Raw genomic sequence first — 23,754 nt, forward strand, 5'->3', positions numbered from 1 at the left:
ATTTGTGAGAATCTTCTCATTAACAAAGATGGAGACAGAGTCTACAGCCCTACTTGTCTGGCCTCAGTTTACATTTTGTGGTACTGCGGCTCTTCTTGGAGGAACTGGGCGCCGGTCCTGTTGTAGTCCACCGGATCGGAGTGAACCTTGCTGAGGTACTTGGTGTTCTCGTGTTCGCCTCCGTGGCTGTCATGTGCCGACCGGTCCTCGGTGTAGTCGAGGGGCGCCCCCTCCGAGCCGTCCCCCTCCATCTTCAGGAAGCCCCCGTGACCGTCCTCCAACGAGGAGCTCTCGTCGTAGAAGAGTAGGCTGCGGGAGCGGACTAAACAGACACAGATAGAGATAAATAGAGGATGTTAAGTTAATCACTGCCTTGATCCTCCAAACACTACAAAGGAACATAGAACCATTCCTATATGGTAAAAAATGAAAAACAAACAGTAAAAAGTCGGTTTCTTTTGAAGAATGGAATGGTTTTGAGCAGGACGGACATCTTTATTCAGCAGGTGTGTGAGTTTTACAGGGAGAACAACTCATTACAGCTTCCTGTGCCATGCTGACTTCAGGTTTCTAAAGCAACCCAGCCCTCACCAACCAATTCTGAGTAGCCAGTAGGTCCATGTATGATTTTTCATTTTGTGGTCATCAAGCTGAATATTATAATAGAAGGAAGGATATTGGGATTTCAGCTAAGCCTGTCGCTTTTGAAACACTACAAGATAAGATGTAACGCCACATTGACGTGTAATTCAACCACACGATGCTCCCTTTGACATTATTTCTGGAAGTGCTGGTAGGCAGGCAACATGCGACCTGAAAATATGTGATATGTATGGGACAACAAACTAAAGGCTTTGTGTTTGTCATGCTGTAGATGGTAGACTATTCTAAGTCAGGGTTTCCCAAACTTGGTCCTGCACGTTTAGTTATTTCCCCCTAGCATTACACAGCTGATTCAAATAACCAAGTCATCATCAAGCTCTGATTATTCTAATCAGTGGTGTAGTGCTAGGGCAAAAAGTATTTTTTTTAAACGTGCACCCGTGAGTGGCCCCAGGACCGAGTTTCCTGAAACTCTGTTCTAGGTGACAGGTAGGGTAGGGGACATACCCTGGCTGGCTGTGTAGACATCAGCCGAGGGGAGGGGCGAGGAGGACTTCACGGTATGGGACAGGGAGGAGAGCTCAGGCAGACAAGGTACAAGGGAGCCCAGCACCAGGAAAAAGCACAGCGCCACCACCTGGCGGGAGGGAACCAGAAACCATCAACAAAAGCACATGGTCAACATGAGAACAGTGTGCTAGTGTGGTTCTGTTCTCCAGCTGAGAAGGCTTTTGCCAGTTTGAGTTCATGGGGTCGCCTCAGTGTTTTATAGTAGAGTAGGCCAGGCCACAAGCCAGTGTCCCTGTCCATTGCTGTGAGTCTTTTCACAAACAAAGCAGTCGTTTTCCCTTTTTAACATGACGTGACTACCCAGTCCAAGGAACACTAACTACACAGTATCTTAGATCAGTGGGGAGCAAAGAAAACCCCCACATTTTTTAAATGGGATTTTGCATGTCTGGTGCATGTGTGTATCAGAATAAATAGTATGCAAAGTACCATAAGGCATGTTCCTGTTTGCGTTGAGGCCATTTTGTAGGATTGGGGCACTTTTCCTGTGACCAGGACCTGGAGTTTCTGGAGCTGCTGGAGTAGAGTTCTGGAGAGAGGAGGCAGAGAATACATGTTTCAGATTGACTAATAATACAACTGTATTCATTTACAGAATCTACAATAATGATCCTCATGTGAACTTAAAACGTTCTCCAGAAGAGCAGACTCTAACGACTGTCAGACGTTACAATGATCCAGTTTAGCAGCTCCAGCTGTCGGATAATACAAAGCATGCACCATTACACACACAAACACACACACAGATAACTGACAGTGACATTTCACAGAAATGTATTGTAAATCCCCCAAATAATCCCTCTCCATCTGGCTATTTCCGTGATTTTAGAGTGAGTACAAAGTCAACTAAGATTGAACATAAAATAAACAATTACAAAAACAGTCATAATTGTCTTGCTCTTCTGAGCATCCAGGACATTGAAGTTCATCTCTGAGAAAAAGGATAATGTGAGGATAACACATTGAGGAATTAGAGCTGGAAATTATATTTCTCTATTTCTAGTGTGTGAACCAAGCTCCCACAGTCTCTCCCCCTCACCACAAAATACAAGCTTTGCCCAAATAGAAAGCAATTCAAAACCACAAGCAATGCAGACGGCCGCTCGGACTCTACCTCCTCCATACATTTCTCTCTCTCTCTCTCTCTCTCTCTCTCTCTCTCTCTCTCTCTCTCTCTCTCTCTCTCTCTCTCTCTCTCTCTCTCTCTCTCTCTCTCTCTCTCTCTCTCTCCCTCTCTCTCTCTCTCTCTCTCTCTCTCTCTCTCTCTAGACATTAATTACTGTATGTTAGATAAGCATGAGTGTTGGGTCAGGCTGCAATAAGAAATTAAACCAGGTGAGCTTTCATATTTTCACCACGAGAGGGAGCATGTTCTCCACTAATGGTAGAAAAGACATTTCCAGTGTTAGCCTTCACATAACCCAAACACCATGAAACTATTTGACATATCCACAATATGTGACTATAACACTGGTATAAAGTTCAAATACATGCAAACAGCTATACTGGCATTATATTGGTCCTTTGGGGTACCCCAGATGCACAATAACTATTTTCATGCTGTTAATACCAGAGATTGAAAATACAGTAAATTATGATAGAAGAAGAGCTTCATGTTATGGTCCGATTGGATATGAAGGTGATTATAATTTTTTTGGGTCAAATCTTAACAGGAAAATTCTCATGGAAACTCTGGAAACGGAACATTAACGTCCCATGTCAGGAATGTCCATTGCATCATCACGTTTGAATTGAACCATGGTTGGTCTGTGCTTTTACAGTTGTGATCTATAAACCATATTGCTCCCAAGGGACTAAAATAGACTGTGTAAAAGAAAAAGAAAAAAAACACGAGTAGATCTTGACTGGGAAACATGTGCATGAGTGACTCTGTGACACCTTCAACTTCTCGAGAGCAACCTTGGCCCTCCTCATGAACCAAACCTTTTCAGACGTCGTCAATTAAAGTACAGCAAGCGCCTAGTATCCAGCTAACTGTATGCGAGATGCATACATCACTAGTAAAAACATTTTTACTTGAGTCACATTAGGACAACAGATTGCTTGTTGGGCTGCCATCTCGCATTGACAGATAAGCCCATTTTGGCCCCTCTTTACCAGCCAAGGCAAGGCATATGCTGTTGGAACACGCGCCCCACACGTTGTTCCTAGCTGGCTCCTGTGTGTTCCATTTGGACTGCCTGCTAGGAGCTGAGTCAGCCTGTGGTTTCCTTCTCGGGCCTCAAATTATTATGAGGCCGATTTGAGTGAGCACTTTTTGTGATGGTTCACTCTGTGCTGTAATTAGGGAGAGGTACACTGTCACGCTGTTACTTTGATCCAAGCAACTTGAAATGCCTATTGTAAATTAGAGGCTGGCACAGTCTGTGATGCATTTAAGAGTCTGTGTAGTCTGTGATGCCTTTTATTGAGCCCAATCACTTGCACTTGCACAATGGTCGACACTGTGAAAATGTCCCCACCTAATGAAGGAAGAAGCAGTCAAATCACAGACAGCTATCATGAATAGAAAAAGTTATCCGAGGTTTGATTGGAGCTGGTGGTTCAGGGATGTGTCTAGCATCACTCAGAGCGTGCTCACACATGCACACACTCACACACATAAAGTCTGTCACTCAAAGTCATGGCTCACCTGTTCGCACTCTCCAGTGTTTCCACCTTCTTCCACAGGTCACTGTTCTCAGATGTGTAGTTCTCCACCCTGTAAGACACAAAGTCACATCCATACATTCGATCATGGCTATCTGACCATTTTGTAATATACATTCTTGGTAATCACAGACAACATGGACTATTGAAATGCAGTGCTTGAATGTTGGATGCTAACACAACACAGTCTGCGGTGATAGGAGGCATAATGGTAATGCTATAGTAACCTCTATACCGTTGTAATGTATTTAGGTCTTAAATATTAACTAAAAAAACAACAATGACCATGGATGGAAAGTCAGGGATTTTCCTGGTAAGGAACAGTGATCTTCAGAGGCCTTTGCTGGAATGGATTAAGTGATTGTGTGTGACTCAGATGGCCTTGTGTGACCGCATGCTTTAATGGACAAACGCCATTGGCATTAGCTAAGGAACAATCAAACAATGAAGGAGTGGAGAAATGAAAAAAAGTGGAGAACAGGAATGACGACGAGAGAGGAGGAAAAAAGTTGGCAGACAGGAAAGGGGAGAGTGTCCTGCTTTTACTTTTTCTCCAGGCACTCCACGTACTCCTTCTTCTTCCTGCGACTCTCCTGGGCAGATATCTAGACAGAGAAGGGAGAGAGGGATCCCCAAATCAATAACAGCTCATATGATAAAAGGGAGAATATTAAAACATTAATATTGCTGAAACACTACTTTGAGATTACAGGTTAAAACATTTTTTTTAAAAGTATTGCGTATGTGTAAATGTGTAAAACTATTTGTAAATAGTTTTACACATTTTCTGGAAGCAAATCGTACAGTTTCTTTTGGACTGAATCTACATTTTACTTCCCGGGATGTAAGAGTGGGTACCTTATTTTTTATTTTCCTGCGAACCCTCTTCAGTGCCTTCTCCTCGGTCTTGGTGAGGGGCAGCTTGTTGGGTACGGGGTAACCTTCAGCGATCAGGGTGCGTTTCTCCTCCTCTGTCAGCATCAGGGGCCCTGAAGTGCCCTGTAGTTTCTGTGGAGAAATAAGGATTCATTTTATGAATTGGAGAAACTGTGGTACTGTGTGTATTATACTGTATCTGTACACCAGGGCAGCTCCTAATGAAGAGACTAGACTAGGGTGGCGGTCAGGGTCAGTGTGAGGATGTGGATATGAACTCCTAATATGTCCAGCAGCTGGGTTTGTCTGCAGCCCAGCTCATCGTGGGTGGCTCTGACTCTACTGACGGGAAGGGCTTGGAGCTAGGCCGGAGGAACCTCCTTCACTGATAGAGAACCATCCACAGCACAGCCCAAAGTCATCAGGAAAGGCAAACCATAGATCAGCCATGGGCTTAGATACTGTAACACTGCATGTGCACGCACATACACTGACTCACATGCACTCACTGACATTCACTCTCACTCACACACACTCACAGACTCAGGATTAACATAAACATAGTTCCTGTTACTTACAAACAACTTGATGTACAATTTTTTTCTCACTTTCGCTCTGATTGGCACCATTACCAAAAGACAAACGGTACGCTGCTGGGGGGTGTGGCGAGTGGGACGGTCTCAGTACTTACGTGTGGAGCGGTAAGGAGAGGTGAGGAGGATATGGCAGCGGAGGAGCGGGCCTGTAGGCGGGCTGGGCTGGAAGGGGGCATGGAGCGGGGGCTCTGGGATCCATCACTGTCACTGCCATGGCTGCTGGGAGGGGTGGGGGGGAGCTGCAGCTGATCATCTGTGTGTGTGTGGGGGGAGGGGGGGGGGGGGGGCAGGGGGCAGAAAATAGGGTTCCAATGGTTATGAAATGCATCACTTGCAACATGACCCATATGCTCAAAGCCTCTGCCCATCTAACCTCATGATGATATACAGTCCCTGTATAATGAGACAGAGGGGACAAAAGTCTGACTTCATCTGTCGTGTGGGATCGAGCTGAAAATAGTTCATTTAACTTAAACAGTGGAGAGCAGCGGTGCAAATCCAAGACCTCATAAAACGGTCAGTTTTGCCAAGACATCCATAATTAAAATGGCAAATGACTTCCTGGACAGAGTCAGTTCAAACATAGAGACAGCTTAATTCCAGTAAGTAAGGCAGCCAGTGCCTGCTCTTATTTTTATTGCTTGATCCCATCCACTCTTCAGCAGTAGCCTCTGTGTAAGTATCTGAACGGAGCTCAGACAGGGATGGGGTGAGGACTGTGTTTTCTTAAGATATCTGTGCCAGGCAGAATTTCCCCCAACATAGTTCCCAAACACCAGGCCATACCCATGCTGGTATGACCCTTGGATTTAGTTTGGTGTGAGTCCAGAGTACACAGGACCCAGGTTTTATTCTGTTATTACTGGAAAGGGAGGCGAAGAATGGGAGAAAATGGACTTTGTCAAAGGCAGAGGCAGACACAATGCAGACGTTATTGTTCAGACTGCGCTCTGCGAAGGGAGGCAGGGCTAGACTGGACATGTGGTGCTGCTGGCCTGTGGTTATTGAACATAAGATTTATGGTCAACCAGATGGGATTCAGTCTTATATGGAGGTATTCCTCTGCATCATGAAGGCCATCTCTGCAACCCCTGAACCAGTAAAAGTGTCTCTTTAACCGGGATACTGGAATCTGCAGGCTGGTGGCTGAACAGGTCCAGCTGCGTCTCTACAGGTGTATCTGGTCAGTTCTATCTTCTACTCCAGTTGAATCCCTCTGTAGGTGAGGGTAATCCTTCCCTGTCTCTCTGATACACTCTTTAAAAGGATTGGGCAATCTGGTGCTCCAGACAGAAATATTGAAAAGCGAAATGCAAGATAGTATCTTGGTACATCAAAAAAGGCATTAGTGTGCAGAACAGAAAATATTGCCATTCTTGAGGAAGGGATAGAAAAAGAGAGGGAAGAGAATCTTACTTAGCTGGTTTGATCAACACCGAAAAAAATGAGAGCACTTAATCACCAGCACCACTACTCTAATAATATACTTTCAGATTAGAGTCTCAGTTGGCTTCTTCCGCCTAACTTCATTAGCAATTAGATCAGAAAATACTACATGAATGAACAGAGGCATTCTCGTCCTGTATGTGTAAGCGAAAAATGGAAAAAGAAAAGCTAGCAGGTTATAATTGGAAACACTTCATATCTGAAATGAGCCATCACTAATAGTGTTTCATAGTGAAATACCTATTAGGGAAAGAACACATTATACATCATTATGTGTCACACTTGCTTGCAGTAATTGCTATTCCTATCTACCACAGCCTAGCCATTCACTTTAACAAAGATGGACTAATTCAGCTGAATAAGAGAGAGATAGAACATGCCGGAGAAAGAACATGCCGACCACTGTCTGGAAGAATGGTGTGTCATCGGGAATACACTGTAGTGAGTCACTGTGACGCACGCTGCCATGTCAGGTTTTTCTACTCCCCCCCCCCCCCCCCCCCGTGTAAATAACACACTCGTAGAAAGGCATTATGGCGGAATCAACTGGAGGTTGACACCTGCACATAACCTTTAAGATGAGAGGTGGGGTCTCTGAGTGTGTAAAGGTCTCAGAAGAAACGGAGGCATCTCAATAATTGAATGAATGGCAACTTAAAATCCAAGCTTTCTTAGAACAGCTGGATACATAAGCCCTTGAGGATGTTTGAATGCCTTAATGTCATCTTGCTTATTGTCATGGTTCTCACCTGAAGGGATGTTGAGGAACTGGTTGACCTCTCTGGGTTCATCTTTGATTGCAGGTGTGGGGTTGAGGTTCAACTCTTTGGAGCCCTGGAATAAGAGTATTATGAAGAGCTTAGTATTTGTATAGGACAAGAGACATTCCAAGTGGTTCTGACAGTAAACACATCTGAAGACAGTTCAAAACTATTTATATAACTGAAGAAAGGGAATCCATCTCCACCAATGGTTCTTGGAAGGGATCCAACTGAGGACCATGTAGCCAGGACACGCACCATTTGAGACTCAAAATAGAGTTCATTCTTACAGCTGGAACAAATCGGATGACCATGCCCTAATCCTAAATATTCACAGAACTTTAAATATGCTATGAATTTGAAGATGTTCAAACTTAAAGAACTCTTGTGAAAAGGAACGGTACTGTAGTAATGTGTGCTGGGCTACAGGCCTGGTAACCAGTGATAACTGGTAATAGCTGTGCTGGGGTTCACATCTGACTGCTAAGCCCCACCTCAGCCCCACAAACCATGAATTACTTCCATGGACAATGAGGCATGAGTCACCGTGCTGGTCCTGTAGGGGTGCACTGTGTGAATGGTTTATTTCCTCCACTTACAAACTCAGTTTCTTTTCCTTTTAATAATCACATTTTGACCTACATTTTGTGTCAAAAATGTGATTTTAGGTTGCCGTTCCAGCCAGACACTAGACTCCAAATTCCAAATTCATAGATGTCCTTCAAACAGCTCAAGTTTTAGTCGAAGAGGAGAAAGCCAGGAGAGATCCCTATGGCTTATAAAGAGGCTTAGTCTTCCATAGCTCTTGACACGCAGGAAAAATGCTTTCCCTGGTAATGGATCAGGATAAGTTCTAGGTGATAGTTTCTATGGCTGCAGTTTCTTACTGTGTCCCCCGATGAGCTCCTGTGAGGTGGTGGAGCGAGATTGAGAGGCTGGAAGCATGAGTTCCCCATGGAGGGGACTGTAGAGGAAGGCTCTGCCTGTTGATCAGGCTCCTGCTTTACCAGGATGGCCGTCAGGTCCTGGCTGAAAGACCACATTCCTTCAAACTCTGGGGAGAAGAAAAAGAAGACGTGGTAAACTAATTAGTTGTATGTCTCAAGGGATATCATTACATAACTAGTACTCTACATGAAGTAGAGTATCAAACCAAGAAGCCCCCCTGTGTATTTCAAAGGGACACCTTGGGATACTACTAGAGGGGAGCAAGATTGGGTGACAGATCAGTGTAGATTAAAGCAGCAGGTGTGACGCACATCTACAGAATGGATGCTCTTTATGGTCCAGGGCTAACGCAAAGCAGCTGATTGTGAAAGCCAATAGCTTCAACTTTGAGGACTTTCTGCCTCCGAAATGAGTTTCCTCCTCCGTTAATAACCTCTGTGAAGATGGCAAACAGTGAGAGGCCAGTGAGTACAAAGCCCTCTCCTGAAGAGGGGCCGTCCTGCAGTTTCAAAGTCAGGAGTAAAAGCACTCACAACCAGTGGTCCTCGTTAGCAGCCTGGTTTTTTTCCCCTCATTTGTTTGCTGGCACCCTGATTGGATCGATAAAACATTACAGAGGCTTATAAAAAAGGTAGTAAGCAAGCTTTCAAGTTGTGCTCCTTAACAGAAGACAGGTTGGGGTGTGGGCGAGATTCCCATGGCGAGGAGGGGAAAGGGAGCAGTGGGAGACTGATTACGGTGAGGGTGTAAATCCCTCCCCCACTGGGGTTTTATGTCCACAGACTTTACCCCATGGGGGAAACCCGAAGTGGCGTCAAAATCTTCAATCCACCCAGAAAAGTCTACTGTATTGGCAACCTTGGCAACATACTAAATTGTCCACAAGGAATAGATTACATTTTTACTTTGCCAAACACAATAAAATAATGGACTGTAAGATGAGTGAATTATTGCAAATACTTATTTTACGGTCGTAACAACTTTCTCTTGGATTCTACATCAATAAGTCATGGCTTGCAATATATTATGATAAGGCCTTGGCTTTTCTATGGGAAGATTCAATCGGGGAAGCAACAGGATGCACTGAATGAATGCGACCAAGGACACCACCAACTCTAATTGGCATGTCATCACAAATAATTAATGCAAACCAACAGCACATCCAGGTCATTTTATGTACAGTATCTAGACAGTAGCTCACATCTCATGGGATGTCATGGCTTCAGCCTGCACATACCCATGAGAACATGTGTTGTGGCCTTGAGGAAGAATCGGGGTTGCCTTTGAAGTTTACAGGCAGGTCAGTACAGTTAGTCGGACTCCCCTCACTCAGCATCTGAGTGGATTGGTGCAAGGCCTGGGAGCTCATTAGCCAGGCTATGAGAGGGGATGGCAGTTTTATCTTCACACATTACACCTAGGTGGAGAGCAGTAAAGCAGCTAGACACCCCCTTTTAACAGCCAACCTCTTTAAAAATGGGCATGTTACAGTGATTGGGGCAAAGGGGATTGGGAATCAAATCTGCGTTGGCAGCAGGGCTCTCTGGGTGCCTCTGCTCTGTCGACAGTTTGTGAACTTGACTGCTATGGTAGTGCCGTGCATCTACATGCACACTTTCATGTTGACATTCAGTGAAAGGAATGTGTGTGGCTCGATCCCATATGAATCGATTTCATTAGATTCCATCCATTTGTGGATTCCATCCATTGTTCCATACACCTTACTGGGGATCCCTGTATACTTTTTGGGGCCAGTGATTTAACAGTGATTTCCACGTGTGAGACTGTGGTTTTTAACACACTGTTTAGTCCGATGTTATGCATTCAGTCTACCCTAAGCCTTGTGACGCAACCGTTTCTAAGAGCCAAGGCAGTTGTCCGTGGCTCTCAGAATAGGATGGGTGGGTTCTCTGTGCGGCACAGGAGCGTCAGGAGATAGGGCAGGAGCGGAGAGCGCGGATACAGATCTGATACAGCTATTCTAGTGACGTAGGACTTACACTACTATCAAACTATAGACAGTGTACACCTAGCAGTCGTGTCGGTGGAGCTCTTGTTTTTGTCCTGAAGTAACATTTAGCCAAGGCATTGTGCTGTAGATGTATTGCTTCTTGTTAATTTTGGTCAAAGCATCAATAAATTGCCAATTAGCTTCACCATAATAAGGTGTGTGGGTTTCCGAGAGAAGGATAACCTACTGATGAACAAGATCAAAGAAGAAGGACCAAAAATAATTCTTTTCATACCTGCTTCCTCATCCATTTTGATGGACATGGAGGGGCTCTGGGGGGCCGAGTCTCCGCTCAGGGAGTAGCTGTGTTCTTGCTGGATGTCAGGGTTGGGTGGGTCCATCTCCATGTCCAACAGTGGGTTCCTGTCGGCCAGGAGGTGGTCATCAAAGAAGCTGCTGAACAGCTCGTTGGAGAAGTCCTCCATCTGCTCCGAGAAGTGCTGCAAAACAAAATCACCAACAAAACAGTCATCGCATCAGACCGCCTTTAATCAGAAAATCATGTCAATCGAATCTCATACCAGAATATACAAATGTAGACCTGCTCTTGGAAGTATGAGTCGTACCATTTCACACATGCAGTCCTTGGGTTCTATGCATTAGGGCACCAGTGTCTGCTTCAGTTTTTCCACTACTTTAGTTTAGCTAGCAGACAGTGAGTCACTGCTGGTGTGCAGAATCAGAACAGCTCTATTAAAATCCCTAGGGACACAGTCTGGTACTCTGGCTGTAGTGTTCTAGATAACCCCTGTATTCCACATCACATCACAGACCAGTTCACATTCACTTTCTCTACACTCCACCTCCTCTCAAACCAGCTATGCCTAATGAATCCCAACAACACATACCACTAATTACATGTCAGGCACAATGACCAACATGACTAGCTGTAATTAAAAACAGGCCAGTAGGCTCACTCGTTTTCCCAGATGTGTAACAGCTATGCTCTCAAGACTTTATATCATCCGTGATATGCAGAGGGGAAATACAATCAAGGGATTTTATATCGCTAGAGGTGTTATAAAATGCATTGTGACAACAGTAAACGTAATGTGAAGAACGCAGATTATTTCAGGCCCAGTATCTGGTTGGGGGAAAAAGCATTTAATTACAGATCAGAAATGATAGAAATGACTGTGTTAGTCAATCCAGAGCCCGAACGGCTATATGATTTGCATTGAAGGACATCACTATCGCAGACATGTTGAGACATGTTGAATCATCCTGGAAATAAGAACACTTGTGGAGATTTGTGTTTCATTTGAACATATCTACACCTTTAGTTACATCAATTGCACATAAATGCTTGCTTCTGGGTATGGCTTTTGAAGGTAGGTTGACATTAATCACAGTGAAGAGAATTCCCGAGCCACCATCACTCCAATTCTTACCAAAGTGATGAAGGTTTTTCCATGTCCCTCACCAATGTACGTAAGTTGTATACCTTTACAAGTATGAGACACGCGCAACTATTCACAGTAAAGCGACCTGTGGGGCAGTTTGTTTGCTGTAGAGGGGAGTGTCTTAGGTGTGACCTGTAACCCAGGCATGAGAGCTGCACAGCTGTCAAACAAAACACAGTGTACGCCGCCCACAGCACCAAAGACATCCCCATTTCACTACCTGCTGGGCCTCTCACACGCCTAAACATTGTGAATTCTGTGACAGGAAAACCAACACAGATCAAGCTCTGGCCATCTGTGTGTTCCCACAGAAAGATCTACATTTGCTGATAGTATTTAGGCCTAACAGATGAAATGATCTTGCTAGTGGAGGTGAATCAATTCCAAACAGTACTACACATTCACCCTACTTGTCATGTTCTCATGATAAGGATATGGATAACGTGCAAGGGAGTATATAAAAGGCTCACTCTCCTTAGTTTACTCCTACATTATCTATGTACACAAAACGTAACCGGATATCAAACACCATTAAATAGAGCTGATGTGGGTTCGAGAGCAGTGTATGCTTAAAGAAAGGCACACTGGCAATACTAGATGATCCGGCTTATTTACTTGACGCAACACCATTGCCGTCAGCAGGCACACTAACGACTATGGCTGAGTGCGCAACGGGATAAACAGTCCCACCCAGACCCTTTCATCTACAGCAGGAGGTTCCTGTTGTGCACCGTGTGCGGCGGATGTGCTTGCGGCCCGAGATAATCCAGACTGAACTGAGTGATGTGTTTCACTGCCAAGCCAAGAAGAAGGTGGCCATTATGGTGGTTGGAAAAGACAAACAAAATCACAATGTGTATATTACACAGATAAATGGTTGGTTTTTGCAGGCAGCAGGCTGTAGCCACTGGCAGAATTTCCCACGCAAATTTGAAATTTGGTTTGGGGAGACAGCTCCTTTGAAAATGAACAAGCCGTTTAAAAACGAACAAATACCCAAACAAATTGAAAACTATTTAATAAAGTCGACACAATATAATTTAAACGCATGCTCCCGTGGTAGAGTTTCTTGGTACTCTGGTTCAGTCTGTGATGGTGATGATGATGCAATCCCTCAAAAGTAGAGATGGAGAATTTCAGAGGCAGACAGAGGGGCCTTTTCTCCCTTGTGGCACTTAAATAGTCTTTTAAAGAGACCCAATTACTGAATTTGGGTCATACTTGGGACGGAGTAAAAATAACATTACACTTTTTCTTGGTGGAGTTACTATGACGATTGTTTGCACATGAACCCACTAGAAATGTAAGCCGGAAAGCCAAAAAGATCACAGATTCTTTGGGAGTTGCCCCTCATATGACATTTTCTCTAGATTGCTAATTATGTTTTGGCTAGAGCACCAGACAGCAGGCTTTGAAGTACACCAAGTCATACCAGGGCGGTACTTGCATGCATAATGACTGAGGAAATATTTTAATTCTCCGCTTAGAATGAGACAGAGAAAGCTTGCTTTTTGAACAGCAAACAGGTAATGAGAATTCATTATAGTTTTGGCACTCAAGTTCTTCTCTCGTCTATCATTTTAGTGGCGATGATGGCAGACAATAATTACAGAGGTCTGTCAGAATGGGATGGGAAGAGAAACACACTTGAGGGAAACATATCTTCCCTGTCTGGGGTGGAGAAAAGACCCTTTCTGCTACCCCAGATGTTCCCTCAGCCCTCGCCGGCCCATCTCTCCAGCTGGGGCAGCTGGTACAGGTCTGGACAGACAGGAAGCCCCATAGAGGGGGAAGGGCTGCTGGGTGCTACTCTTTCTGGAAGACCTCTCATTAAAACTCTCTGTGGCTGAGAGAGAGGAAGATAGACCACTATGCTATAGGGAACCGAAGAGGTTAAAATGTTCCAGAGCAACTCGACTCCCTACTCTACATCACTGCCTGAGCAATCAGGCTCCAGAGCATTGTCTATGCAGATACCTAGTAGCCCGTTTAAACGCTTTGCCCTTTAAAGCCAACTATGATAATAGATGCCAAAAATGTTAGCACCACTGCAGTTATGGATTTGGAAACCAAATATTGTATTTTTAGAAACCACAGGCACAGGGATAAATGTACAGATTTCTTGGGAGTATTGTACTAACTGTGATTGGAAACAAGGAAAGTGTTTTGTTTGGCTTGTTCAGAAGGGGTGGAAAGTTACCATATCTATCTGAAACAATCTAGACATTCTACCACACACTAAATAAGCCCTATAAGCCTACCCTCTTGTCATTGAAGTGGTGCTAGTATTCCTAGCAAGACATAATCATATCAAGTATTGCACTCTCTCCTGGCACACAGTATCACATTTGGTGAAAAGAAAGCATAAATAAATGTCTATGCAGTAGACATAGTAAACGCTGCACTGAAGTCAAGCAGCTCATAGTAATACCAATGTGCTTCTCAGCATTGCTTGTGGTGATACAAATACTATGTCAGCTCTGTGACCAATCAGAGCAACGCATGCAAATTAGCCAGGCGCTTGCAGAAGGAAAACTGGAGTGCAAGGTTCGCATGGAGAAGCTCAGCAGCAGGAGAAAATGTGCGTTTGTAAAAGGAAAAATAAATCGGCCAATAAAAGTTTGGGCCGGGGACCCAAGCCAAGAAAGCTGCTAGACTCTCAGATCTGCAGGAATGGCTGTTATGCAGTTCAATTGTGGCCGCTCTGTGGAGATTTGCCCTTGTTGCTGTGAGAAGATGAAGAATCAAAGCAGCAGTTAATACAGTTTGTTCTTATAAGAACAATTATTATTTGAAGAATTGTGCTTAAGGATGCAGTTAAAAAACTGAAAATCAACAGAAAAGATGAGCACAATATGACTGTTATGATCTGGACTATGTTAAGTTCGACATACAGGAAGACTATCTAGAGGACACGCGCTACATTAGTACAAGCGAGGAGGAAATTACAAGCGAAAAGCGTGCGCGTTCAAATCAGCTGTGATCCGTAAAGTTTTGACAGCTTGACCTAATCTGACCTCCCATTGAAAACCTCTTAAGTTGCGTGCAAACATTAGGACTTGAGACTGCTGCATCCAAATGTTCACATCTGCAACTTTAAGGGCCTGGTCACATGCCTTCGCTTGTCACATTGCCGCTGGCTCCCAAATTGGACCAGATGCTGCAAGATGAGCCTGATTTGCGTCTGATGCTTTTAACGACTTACAATTGATGTGCATAATGCTAAAGCGTACACACCTGAAGCCCTTAGGATAAAGGTACAGGGAGGTTTTGAATGTGTCCCTTGATTCTCACCTACTACCTGCTGTTTGGGGAAGACATTTGGAAGTAGCACTTCCGTTTAAAATCAGAATTACAACGATCTCCAACGAAACGACATATGTGTAATAGACACAATTTACATACTGCTTGACATACTGTATTACGCGTGTAATCACTGGTATTTCCAAAGCTCTCAAATCAACCAGACTTGACACTCACTGACTCCTGCTCCTCACTGAGTCCAACATTTCATTTATTCATCTAGTGTTGAGGCAGCAGTCAGAAGTCCCATGGCCTGAATTTCCCTCTGCATGAGCAGCGAGGGAGCACCCTAAAGTATAGAGTAGACCTATGAGCTCCCATCCCCCACGTTCCCTGAGTGGAAAGGCCTGGTTTCTTCATTCCAGTGCAGATGCTTTCTTTAGCAAGCAGAGAGGTTTGAAAACCACAACCACTAGAGACAGGCTTCTGTGTCACACTCTGACTGGTTTCCTGACCTTTAAGGGATTGTTTGGATCCATTTAGAGTCTGTGATAGATTAGAGGAAGCCCAGAAAATATTATTGTTGAGGGGGGATCACCTTCTCACTGAAGCTCCAGGGTCCTGAGAGTCTGGAGTTCTACTTTGCTGTGGCATCTGTGGCCAACCAAATGGACTGCAAAACTCAAGTCACTTTAATCACTTCTCAATATTATCTTCAGCTTGCAACCTCACAGTCCCAACCATTCCCTCTCTGACTGTTTGTCCCCAATTTCCTGTGCTCAGCTTGGTCCTGCAGTCTGTAATTTAGTTGCTGCTTTTCCCATTGACTCCCGCTCAAGACGATGACAATTTCTCACAGCCAGTTGCACTTCCTGAGACTAATAATGGACCTTAGTACACTTAATTGACTAGTCTGAACTTCAAGTACTATCTTCTTAAAAAAACTTATTTGGGATCGGTGTCCTGTCCACGGGACGGTTGAGCTAACATAAGCTAATGCGATTAGCATGAGGTTGTAAGTAACAAGAAAATTTCCCAGGACATAGACATATCTGATATTGGCAGAAATCTTAAATTCTTGTTAATCTCACTGCACTGTCCAATTTACAGTAGCTATTACAGTGAAAGAATACCATGCTATTGTTTGAGGAGAGTGCAGAATTCTGAACATGAAAAGGCACATTTGGGCAGCCTTGATACAAAATCTGGAACAGAAATGCAATGGTTCATTGGATCAGTCTAAAACTTTGCACATACACTGCTGCCATCTAGTGGCCACAATCTAAATTGCACCTGGGCTGGAATAATACATTATGGCCTTTCTCTTGCGTTTCAAAGATGATGTTACAAAAAAATACAAAAGAACGGTTATTTTTTCTTTGTATTATCTTTTACCAGATCTATTGTGTTATATTCTCCTACATTACTTTCACATTTCCACAACCTTCAAAGTGTTTCCTTTCAAATGGTACCAAGAATATGCATATTCTTGCTTCAGGACCTGAGCTACAGGCAGTTAGATTTGGGTATGTCATTTTAGGCGAAAATTGAAAAAAAGGGGAGGATCCCCACCATTGGAAGCTTTGAAAGAATTTACAGCCTTGTTCCAGCAAAGGTTAACACCAGTCTACAATGTTGACTTGGTCTGAGAGAACCAGCGAGGCAAGGTATGAATGAACTGTGGTTGAAATGGGTCAGGGAACAGGAATCCAACTGTTATATTTGAATCCAATTCATATCAGTATGACAGTCATTCAAAGGTGACTAACCTGTGGCTAACCTGTATCCCCGAACATTGTGACTAACCTGTCACATTGTGACCTACCTGTGACTAACCTGTCACATTGTGACTAACCTGTAACTAACCTGTATCCCCGCACATTGACTCAGTAACAGTTCCCCCTGTATATAGCCTCGTTATTGTTATTTTATTGTGTTACTTTTTATAACTTTTTACTTTTGTTTATTTTGTAAATATTTTCTTAATTTCTTGAACTGCACTGTTTGCTAAGGGCTTGTAAAGTAAGTATTTCACGGTAAGGTCTACACATCACTAATTGAATTAATTTGGTTGCTTATATGGAAAGTGGATTTTCAGACAGGTTTTGTCTGACAGGTATAGCCAGTCCTACTGCTCCAATAGAGATGTGTAGGTGGATATGACAAAAAGACTTGCCTAGAACTGTCCCTGCTATGTCTCCTGAAAGCCTCTCCCCGAAATCTATCCCTGAAAGCTCCATCCTAACAATGTGTCCCAGATTAAGTCTGGCTTCTTCTGTTCTGCTGTTTCATTTACAGAGCTGGTTGCCAGAGACTTCAACAGAGGACTGATTTACAGACTGAGAAAACTGCCCACCAGCCTTTCATACAAAATAAAATAGATTAATTATACATATCTACTCAATAAGCCAAACAACTCACAGCTCCATTTAGTACCATTTCGGTTAGTCGGAAACCATCCAAGGATAACATTCATAAGGTGACCTAAAAATGTCATACCAGTGTGAAAATAACCTGCAACAGATTGATACAATGCTGCAGATATATGACTCTTTGTAAGCTTGGAGGATGGGTGGGTACTTCAACTACAATGGGCATTATCCTCTTATTACAAGATGATAAACAAAGTGATACCTTCAAGGAAGTGATGAGAAGGAAATGGGTGAAGGAAATACTCATGTCGATATAAGATAAAGTACATGAGAACTTCCCTGAAAACAGGCTATAGGCTCACCAGAACTTGGTCCAGTTCAAAATTTGTGGAAGCTCCTATTACTCAGATGTTGAAATCAATATACTATTTCGGAAAGGCCCATAATATAGCTGGAGGCTCTATAATGTAATCTATTTCAAATGAATATTGATAGAAACCACATAATGTCTAGTTCTAAGATGTTCTATAATTCACATTTTCATGGGCCTACAGATTTGTTTTTCTTCTAAGAGCAATAGACATGGGCACGCTTTAAAAAAAAAAACAAGAATGACCGGCATTTTTAACAATTCAGTGAGGACAATATAAGAGACACGCACCATCACCAAAGATAAAACACTAACTGGTTTGACAGTACATGCTTTCTAAATTGATCACAGCCTGCAACTACCACAGGTTAGAGCTTATTTCCAGGGTGTGTGCTCTGCACTTGACTGAAAGGCACCACCACGCCTTTGATATTCACCTCAGAGACAAAGTTGAAGGGCTGATACTCGCTAGCACCTTGAATGCTTATTAATCTTTCTCATGACATCTTAGTTTGTCACGTATCTCTTTATTGATCCTTCCATGACAGACACACATCAGTATTAGAGGTCGACCGATTATGATTTTTCAGCGCCGATACCGATACCGATTATTGGAGGGCCAAAAAAATCCGATACCGGTTATTCAGCCGAATTTTAAAATGTATTTGTAATAATGACAATTACAACAATACTGAATGAACACTTATTTTAACTTAATATAATACATCAATAAAATCAATTTAGCCTCAAATAAATAATGAAACATGTTCAATTTGGTTTAAATAATGCAAAAACAAAGTGTTGGAGAAGAAAGTAAAAGTGCAATATGTGCCATGTAAGAAAAGCTAACGTTTAAGATCCTTGCTCAGAACATGAGAACATATGAAAGCTGGTGGTTCCTTCAATATTCCCAGGTAAGAAGTTTTAGGGTGTAATTATTATAGGAATTATAGGACAATTTCTCTCTATACCATTTGTATTTCATGAACCTTTGACTATTGGATGTTCTTATAGGCACTTTAGTATTGCCAGTGTAACAGTATAGCTTCCGTCCCTCTCCTCGCCCCATACCTGGGCTCGAACCAGGAACACATCGACAGCAGCCACCCTCGAAGCATCGTTACCCATCGCTCCACAAAAGCCGCGGAGCAAGGGGAACAACAACTCCAAGTCTCAGAGCGAGTGACGTTTGAAACGCTATTAGCACGCACCCCACTAACTAGCTAGCCATTTCACATCGGTTACACCAGCCTAATCTCGGGAGTTGATAGGCTTGAAGTCATAAACTGCAGAGCTGCTGGCAAAACGCACAAAAGTGCTGTTTGAATGAATGCTTACAAGCCTGCTGGTGCCTACCATCGCTCAGTCAGACTGCTCTATCAAATCATAGACTTAGTTATAACATGATAACACAGAGAAATATGAGCCTTAGGTCATTAATATGGTCGAATCCGGAAACTATCATCTCGAAAACAAGACGTTTATTCTTTCAGTGAAATATGGAACCGTTCCGTATTTTATCTAACGGGTGGCATCCATAAGTCTAAATATTCCTGTAACATTGCACAGCCTTCAATGTTATGTCATAATTACGTACAATTCTGGAAAATTAGGCGGCCCAAACTGTTGCATGCAATGAATGCAAGAGAAGTGACACAATTTCACCTGGTTAATATTGCCTGCTAACCTGGATTTCTTTTAGCTAAATATGCAGGTTTAAAAATATATACTTCTGTGTATTGATTTTAAGAAAGGCATTGATGGTTATGGTTAGGTACACATTGGAGCAACGATATGCACCGCATCGATTATATGCAACGCAGGACACGTTAGATAAACTAGTAATATCATCAACCATGTGTAGTTAACTAGTGATTATGATTGATTGATTGTTTTTTATAAGATAAGTTTAATGCTAGCTAGCAACTTACCTTGGCTTCGTACTGCATTCGCGTAACAGGCAGTCTCCTCGTGGAGTGCAATGTAATCAGGTGGTTAGAGCATTGGACTAGTTAACTGTAAGGTTGCAAGATTGAATCCCCGAGCTGACAAGGTAAAAATGTCAAAAAAAAAATGTAAAAAATAAATATTTTTAAAAATCGGCCAAATCGGTGTCCAAAAATACCGATTTCCGATTGTTATGAAAACCTGAAATCGGCCATAATTAAATCGGCCATTCCGATTAATCGGTCGACCTCTAATCAGTATATACCAGGGCTGCCCAACCCTCTTCCTGGAGATCTACTGTCCTGTAGGTATTCAGTCCAACCCTAATTTAGCAGTTCTGATTCAACTACTTAAGGTCTTGTTGAGCAGCTAATTAGTAGAATCAGGTGTGTTAAATTAGGGTTGGACTGAAAAGCCATAGGATGGTAGTTCTCCAGGAAGAGGGTTGGACAGCCCTGGTATATACAGTACAGTGCCTTCAAAAAGTATTCATACCCTTAGATTTTTTCAAATTGGGATTAAAATGGATTTAATTGTCTTTTTTTGTCAAATATCTACACAATGTCTCTGCAATGTCTCTGCAATGTCAGAGTGGAAGAAAAATTCCCCCCAAAATATTTTTCATAGAAAATAAAATATGAATATATTTTGATTAGATTAGTATTCAACCCCTTACATGTTGGAATCATATTTGGCAGAGATTACAGCTGTGTTTTTCCTGGGTAAGTCTCTAAGAGCTTTGCAAACTTGGATTGTACAATATTTGCCCATTATTCTTATATTTTTCTTTCAAGCTCTGTCAATTTGGTTGTTGATCATTGCTAGACAGCCATTTTCAAGTCTTGCCATAGATTTTAAGCCGATTTAAGTCAAAACTGTAACTAGGCCACAAATTCAATGTCCTCTTGATTTAAGCAACGTAGGCTGCAATAAAACTAATCACTGACTGATACACTATTATATACTAGCATTTAGTCTGAATTCATTCAATGCTTGATTGATAGCAGAGGGTATCAATCAAACTACCTCCCCTCACACCTGATCAAGTTATAGAGTAGAATCACCTTATTGACCACTTGAAAGTGGAAGTCTGTAGCAGGGGTTTACGCTCCTTAGCGGAGAACACATGTAGCAGAAAGTGTCAATGATTGTGAAGAACTAGAGCCAGTGGCCTGCCATTTTGGTAGACTGGTTTCTTTTGCATGCATACAGGAATTTTCTAAATATTACATAACTTTGTCATAGCCATCCATGATGGACTGGCTCCAAAAACAGCAGTAGAAAGCTCAGCGCAATGAGTCCCTGTAGGAACCTAGTGAGAAGGAATGCAGCTAGTTGATCCCTTTACCTCCTCCCTCTGCCAAAAACTCCTTTCCACCCCCACTCTACATTAGTGTGTCTCGACTGCAAGGCCTTGACTTGCTGGAGTTTTATGGCATGCCCAGTCACGCTCCATCACCTATGAGCAGAACTAGCTGCTGGCTTGTGTGAGACGCGGGCGTGTCGGCCAGTCACCTGCCAGCTGGGATCCCCCCTCTTCCACACAGACACACAGACACACACTTGCAGTGCAGCACTTGCAGGTGCCGTTCTATTCTGTGCATCCATATAAGTGAATATTTAACTTCTGCAGTCAACTACAGTATGCTACTGACCTTTTAGCTGATAGGAATTTCTCTTATCATTCAAATAAAGTGGGATTGAACAGACCAGCCAAATATGAAGATGACCTGTGAAGTCATTACAGGCTGTAATCCATGTAAAAGGAATGAACACCCTCTGACACATTTCTAAAAGAATATGCATCATAAGAATATGCAAATCTCCACCCATGGGCATCCTAGTTAATGTGGTCACACTCTGATCTTAAAAGCTACACAATAGCCTGCAGCTTATCTGATTTACCCACCCATGCAATTACCTAAAATGTAGGGTAAGTGCTTGGCAAGAGAGACATCAAAAGCAGCATACGAAAACTCCAAGACAGCCATTGAAATTCTAACTCCAAGCTATAAATATAAAAGTAGCACACAGAAACCTAAACAGTTGAAACCCTTAAATGACCCACCTATATTTAAACCCCCATAATAGTTGGTAAAACAAACACCGCCTATTACTTGCCTCCCCCCACCCTTCCTCCAAGGCTGTCAGTGTGTAATTTTGCTGTAATTTTTAAAGGCATAAAAGGGTTCTTTCACTTGAAGAGGCCCCGGCCTGAGCCTCATCACTTCGGGCCTACAGAGGGGCTTCAACAGAGGGCTGTGCAGGGGGAAGCAGTGGCAGACCGGTGAGGGGTGCACGCAGCACACACACAGGCCCTCATTCACACTCACACAGCACTGAGACGGCAGTCAGTTGCTAGAATCTGAACGTATTCACACTAAAGACAGACTGGTCCTCTCCTCCCTGTCGCTGTCCCCTAGAAATCCTCCAACCACAATCAAGCCATTGAGGGCCAGGGGCCAGGCTTGATACATACCCTCACAGCTGGGAGAATGTGTAGGGACATCTGGGTCTATTATAAGTCTGTCAAATCCCCCTTGACAACACCCTCATCCTCAAGTGTACCAAGCGCATGACTAGCTGAGCTGATGTGCTGATTCAATGTGAATGCCATTATGTCACATGATTTCCCATTCATCTGTGTGAAGCATTTCCAGTTACACTTCTTTATGTCCAATAGGTGTTTGGATTAGATTAAATGTTGACCCATTGGGGAGTAGTTAAAGATACAAACCACCACCACTCTCTCCTCAGAAGAATGAGTAATCATGGAACATTCAAAGCCTAATGGGATCCTTTCCAGATTGCTCACCATTTCTCCAATAGCCCATTGGTTGGTCCAGTTTTCCACCACCTAGTAACAATGATGTACTCCATCTCTTTGTGGTGGGGTTGTTAGTCTTGGTACAGTTTGACATTTTCCAGTTACATTTACTCTTGATCCCTGTGTGAAATGTGCTGAATATTTAACTTAACTAATAAATGAGGAAAATATTCTTATCGGCAGACTCAATAGCCTTGGTTTTTCTAACGACTGCCTCGCCTGGTTCACCAACTACTTTGCAGACAGAGTTCAGTGTGTTAAATCGAGGGCATGTTGTCCGGACCTCTTGCAGTCTCTATGGGGGAACCACAGGGTTCAATTCTCAGGCCGACTCTTTTCTCTGTATATATCAATGATGTCGCTCTTGCTGCGGGCGATTCCCTGATCCACCTCTACGCAGACGACACCATTCTGTATACTTCTGGCTCTTCCTTGGACACTGTGCTAACTAACCTCCAAATGAGCTTCAATGTCATACAACACTCCTTCCGTGGCCTCCAACTGCTCTTAAACGCTAGTAAAACCAAATGCATGCTTTTCAGCCGTTCGCTGCCCGCACCCGCTTGCCCGACTAGCATCACCACCCTGGACAGTTCCGACCTAGAATATGTGGACAACTGTAAATACCTAGGTGTCTGGCTAGACTGTAAACTCTCCTTCCAGACTCATATTAAACATCTCCAATCCAAAATCAAATATAGAATCGGCTTTCTATTTCGCAACAAAGCCTCCTTCACTCACGTCGCCAATCTTACCCTAGTAAAACTGACTATCCTACCGATCCTCTACTTCGGTCGATGTCATCTACAAAATAGCTTCCAAAACTCTACTCAGCAAACTGGATGCAGTCTATCACAGTGCCATCCATTTTGTTACCAAATCACCTTATACCACCCACCACTGCGACCTGTATGCTCTAGTCGGCTGGCCCTCGCTACATATTCGTCGCCAGACCCACTGGCTCCAGGTCATTTATAAGTCTATGCTAGGTAAAGCTCTGCCTTATCTCAGTTCACTGATAACAACACGTTCCAGCAGGTATATCTCACTGATCATCCCCAAAGCCAACACCTCATTTGGCCGCCTTTCCTTCCAGTTCTCTGCTGCCAGT

General features: G+C 43.2%; 1 protein-coding gene across 2 annotated transcripts in view; it reads right to left on the reverse strand.

Annotated features, from left to right (window-relative positions):
* The window catches only part of creb3l1 (cAMP responsive element binding protein 3-like 1), a 28,298-nt gene that overhangs the window by 3,095 nt on the left and 1,449 nt on the right, over window positions 1-23,754 (reverse strand). The window contains exons 2-11 of one of the 2 annotated variants that reach the window (XM_036980567.1): window positions 10,717-10,921; window positions 8,410-8,576; window positions 7,511-7,595; window positions 5,411-5,568; window positions 4,702-4,851; window positions 4,390-4,448; window positions 3,827-3,895; window positions 1,603-1,702; window positions 1,111-1,240; window positions 73-322 (exon numbers count right to left, since the gene is read on the reverse strand). In XM_036980567.1, coding sequence (XP_036836462.1) covers window positions 73-322; window positions 1,111-1,240; window positions 1,603-1,702; window positions 3,827-3,895; window positions 4,390-4,448; window positions 4,702-4,851; window positions 5,411-5,568; window positions 7,511-7,595; window positions 8,410-8,576; window positions 10,717-10,921 — 1,373 coding nt within the window. Of the gene's footprint in view, window positions 1-53; window positions 323-1,110; window positions 1,241-1,602; window positions 1,703-3,826; window positions 3,896-4,389; window positions 4,449-4,701; window positions 4,852-5,410; window positions 5,569-7,510; window positions 7,596-8,409; window positions 8,577-10,716; window positions 10,922-23,754 lie in introns of both variants that reach the window. The other variant, XM_036980568.1, reaches the window with a different exon arrangement.

This window comes from Oncorhynchus mykiss, chromosome 6 (assembly GCF_013265735.2).
Source record: "Oncorhynchus mykiss isolate Arlee chromosome 6, USDA_OmykA_1.1, whole genome shotgun sequence".
Classification (NCBI taxonomy): Eukaryota; Metazoa; Chordata; class Actinopteri; order Salmoniformes; family Salmonidae; genus Oncorhynchus; species Oncorhynchus mykiss.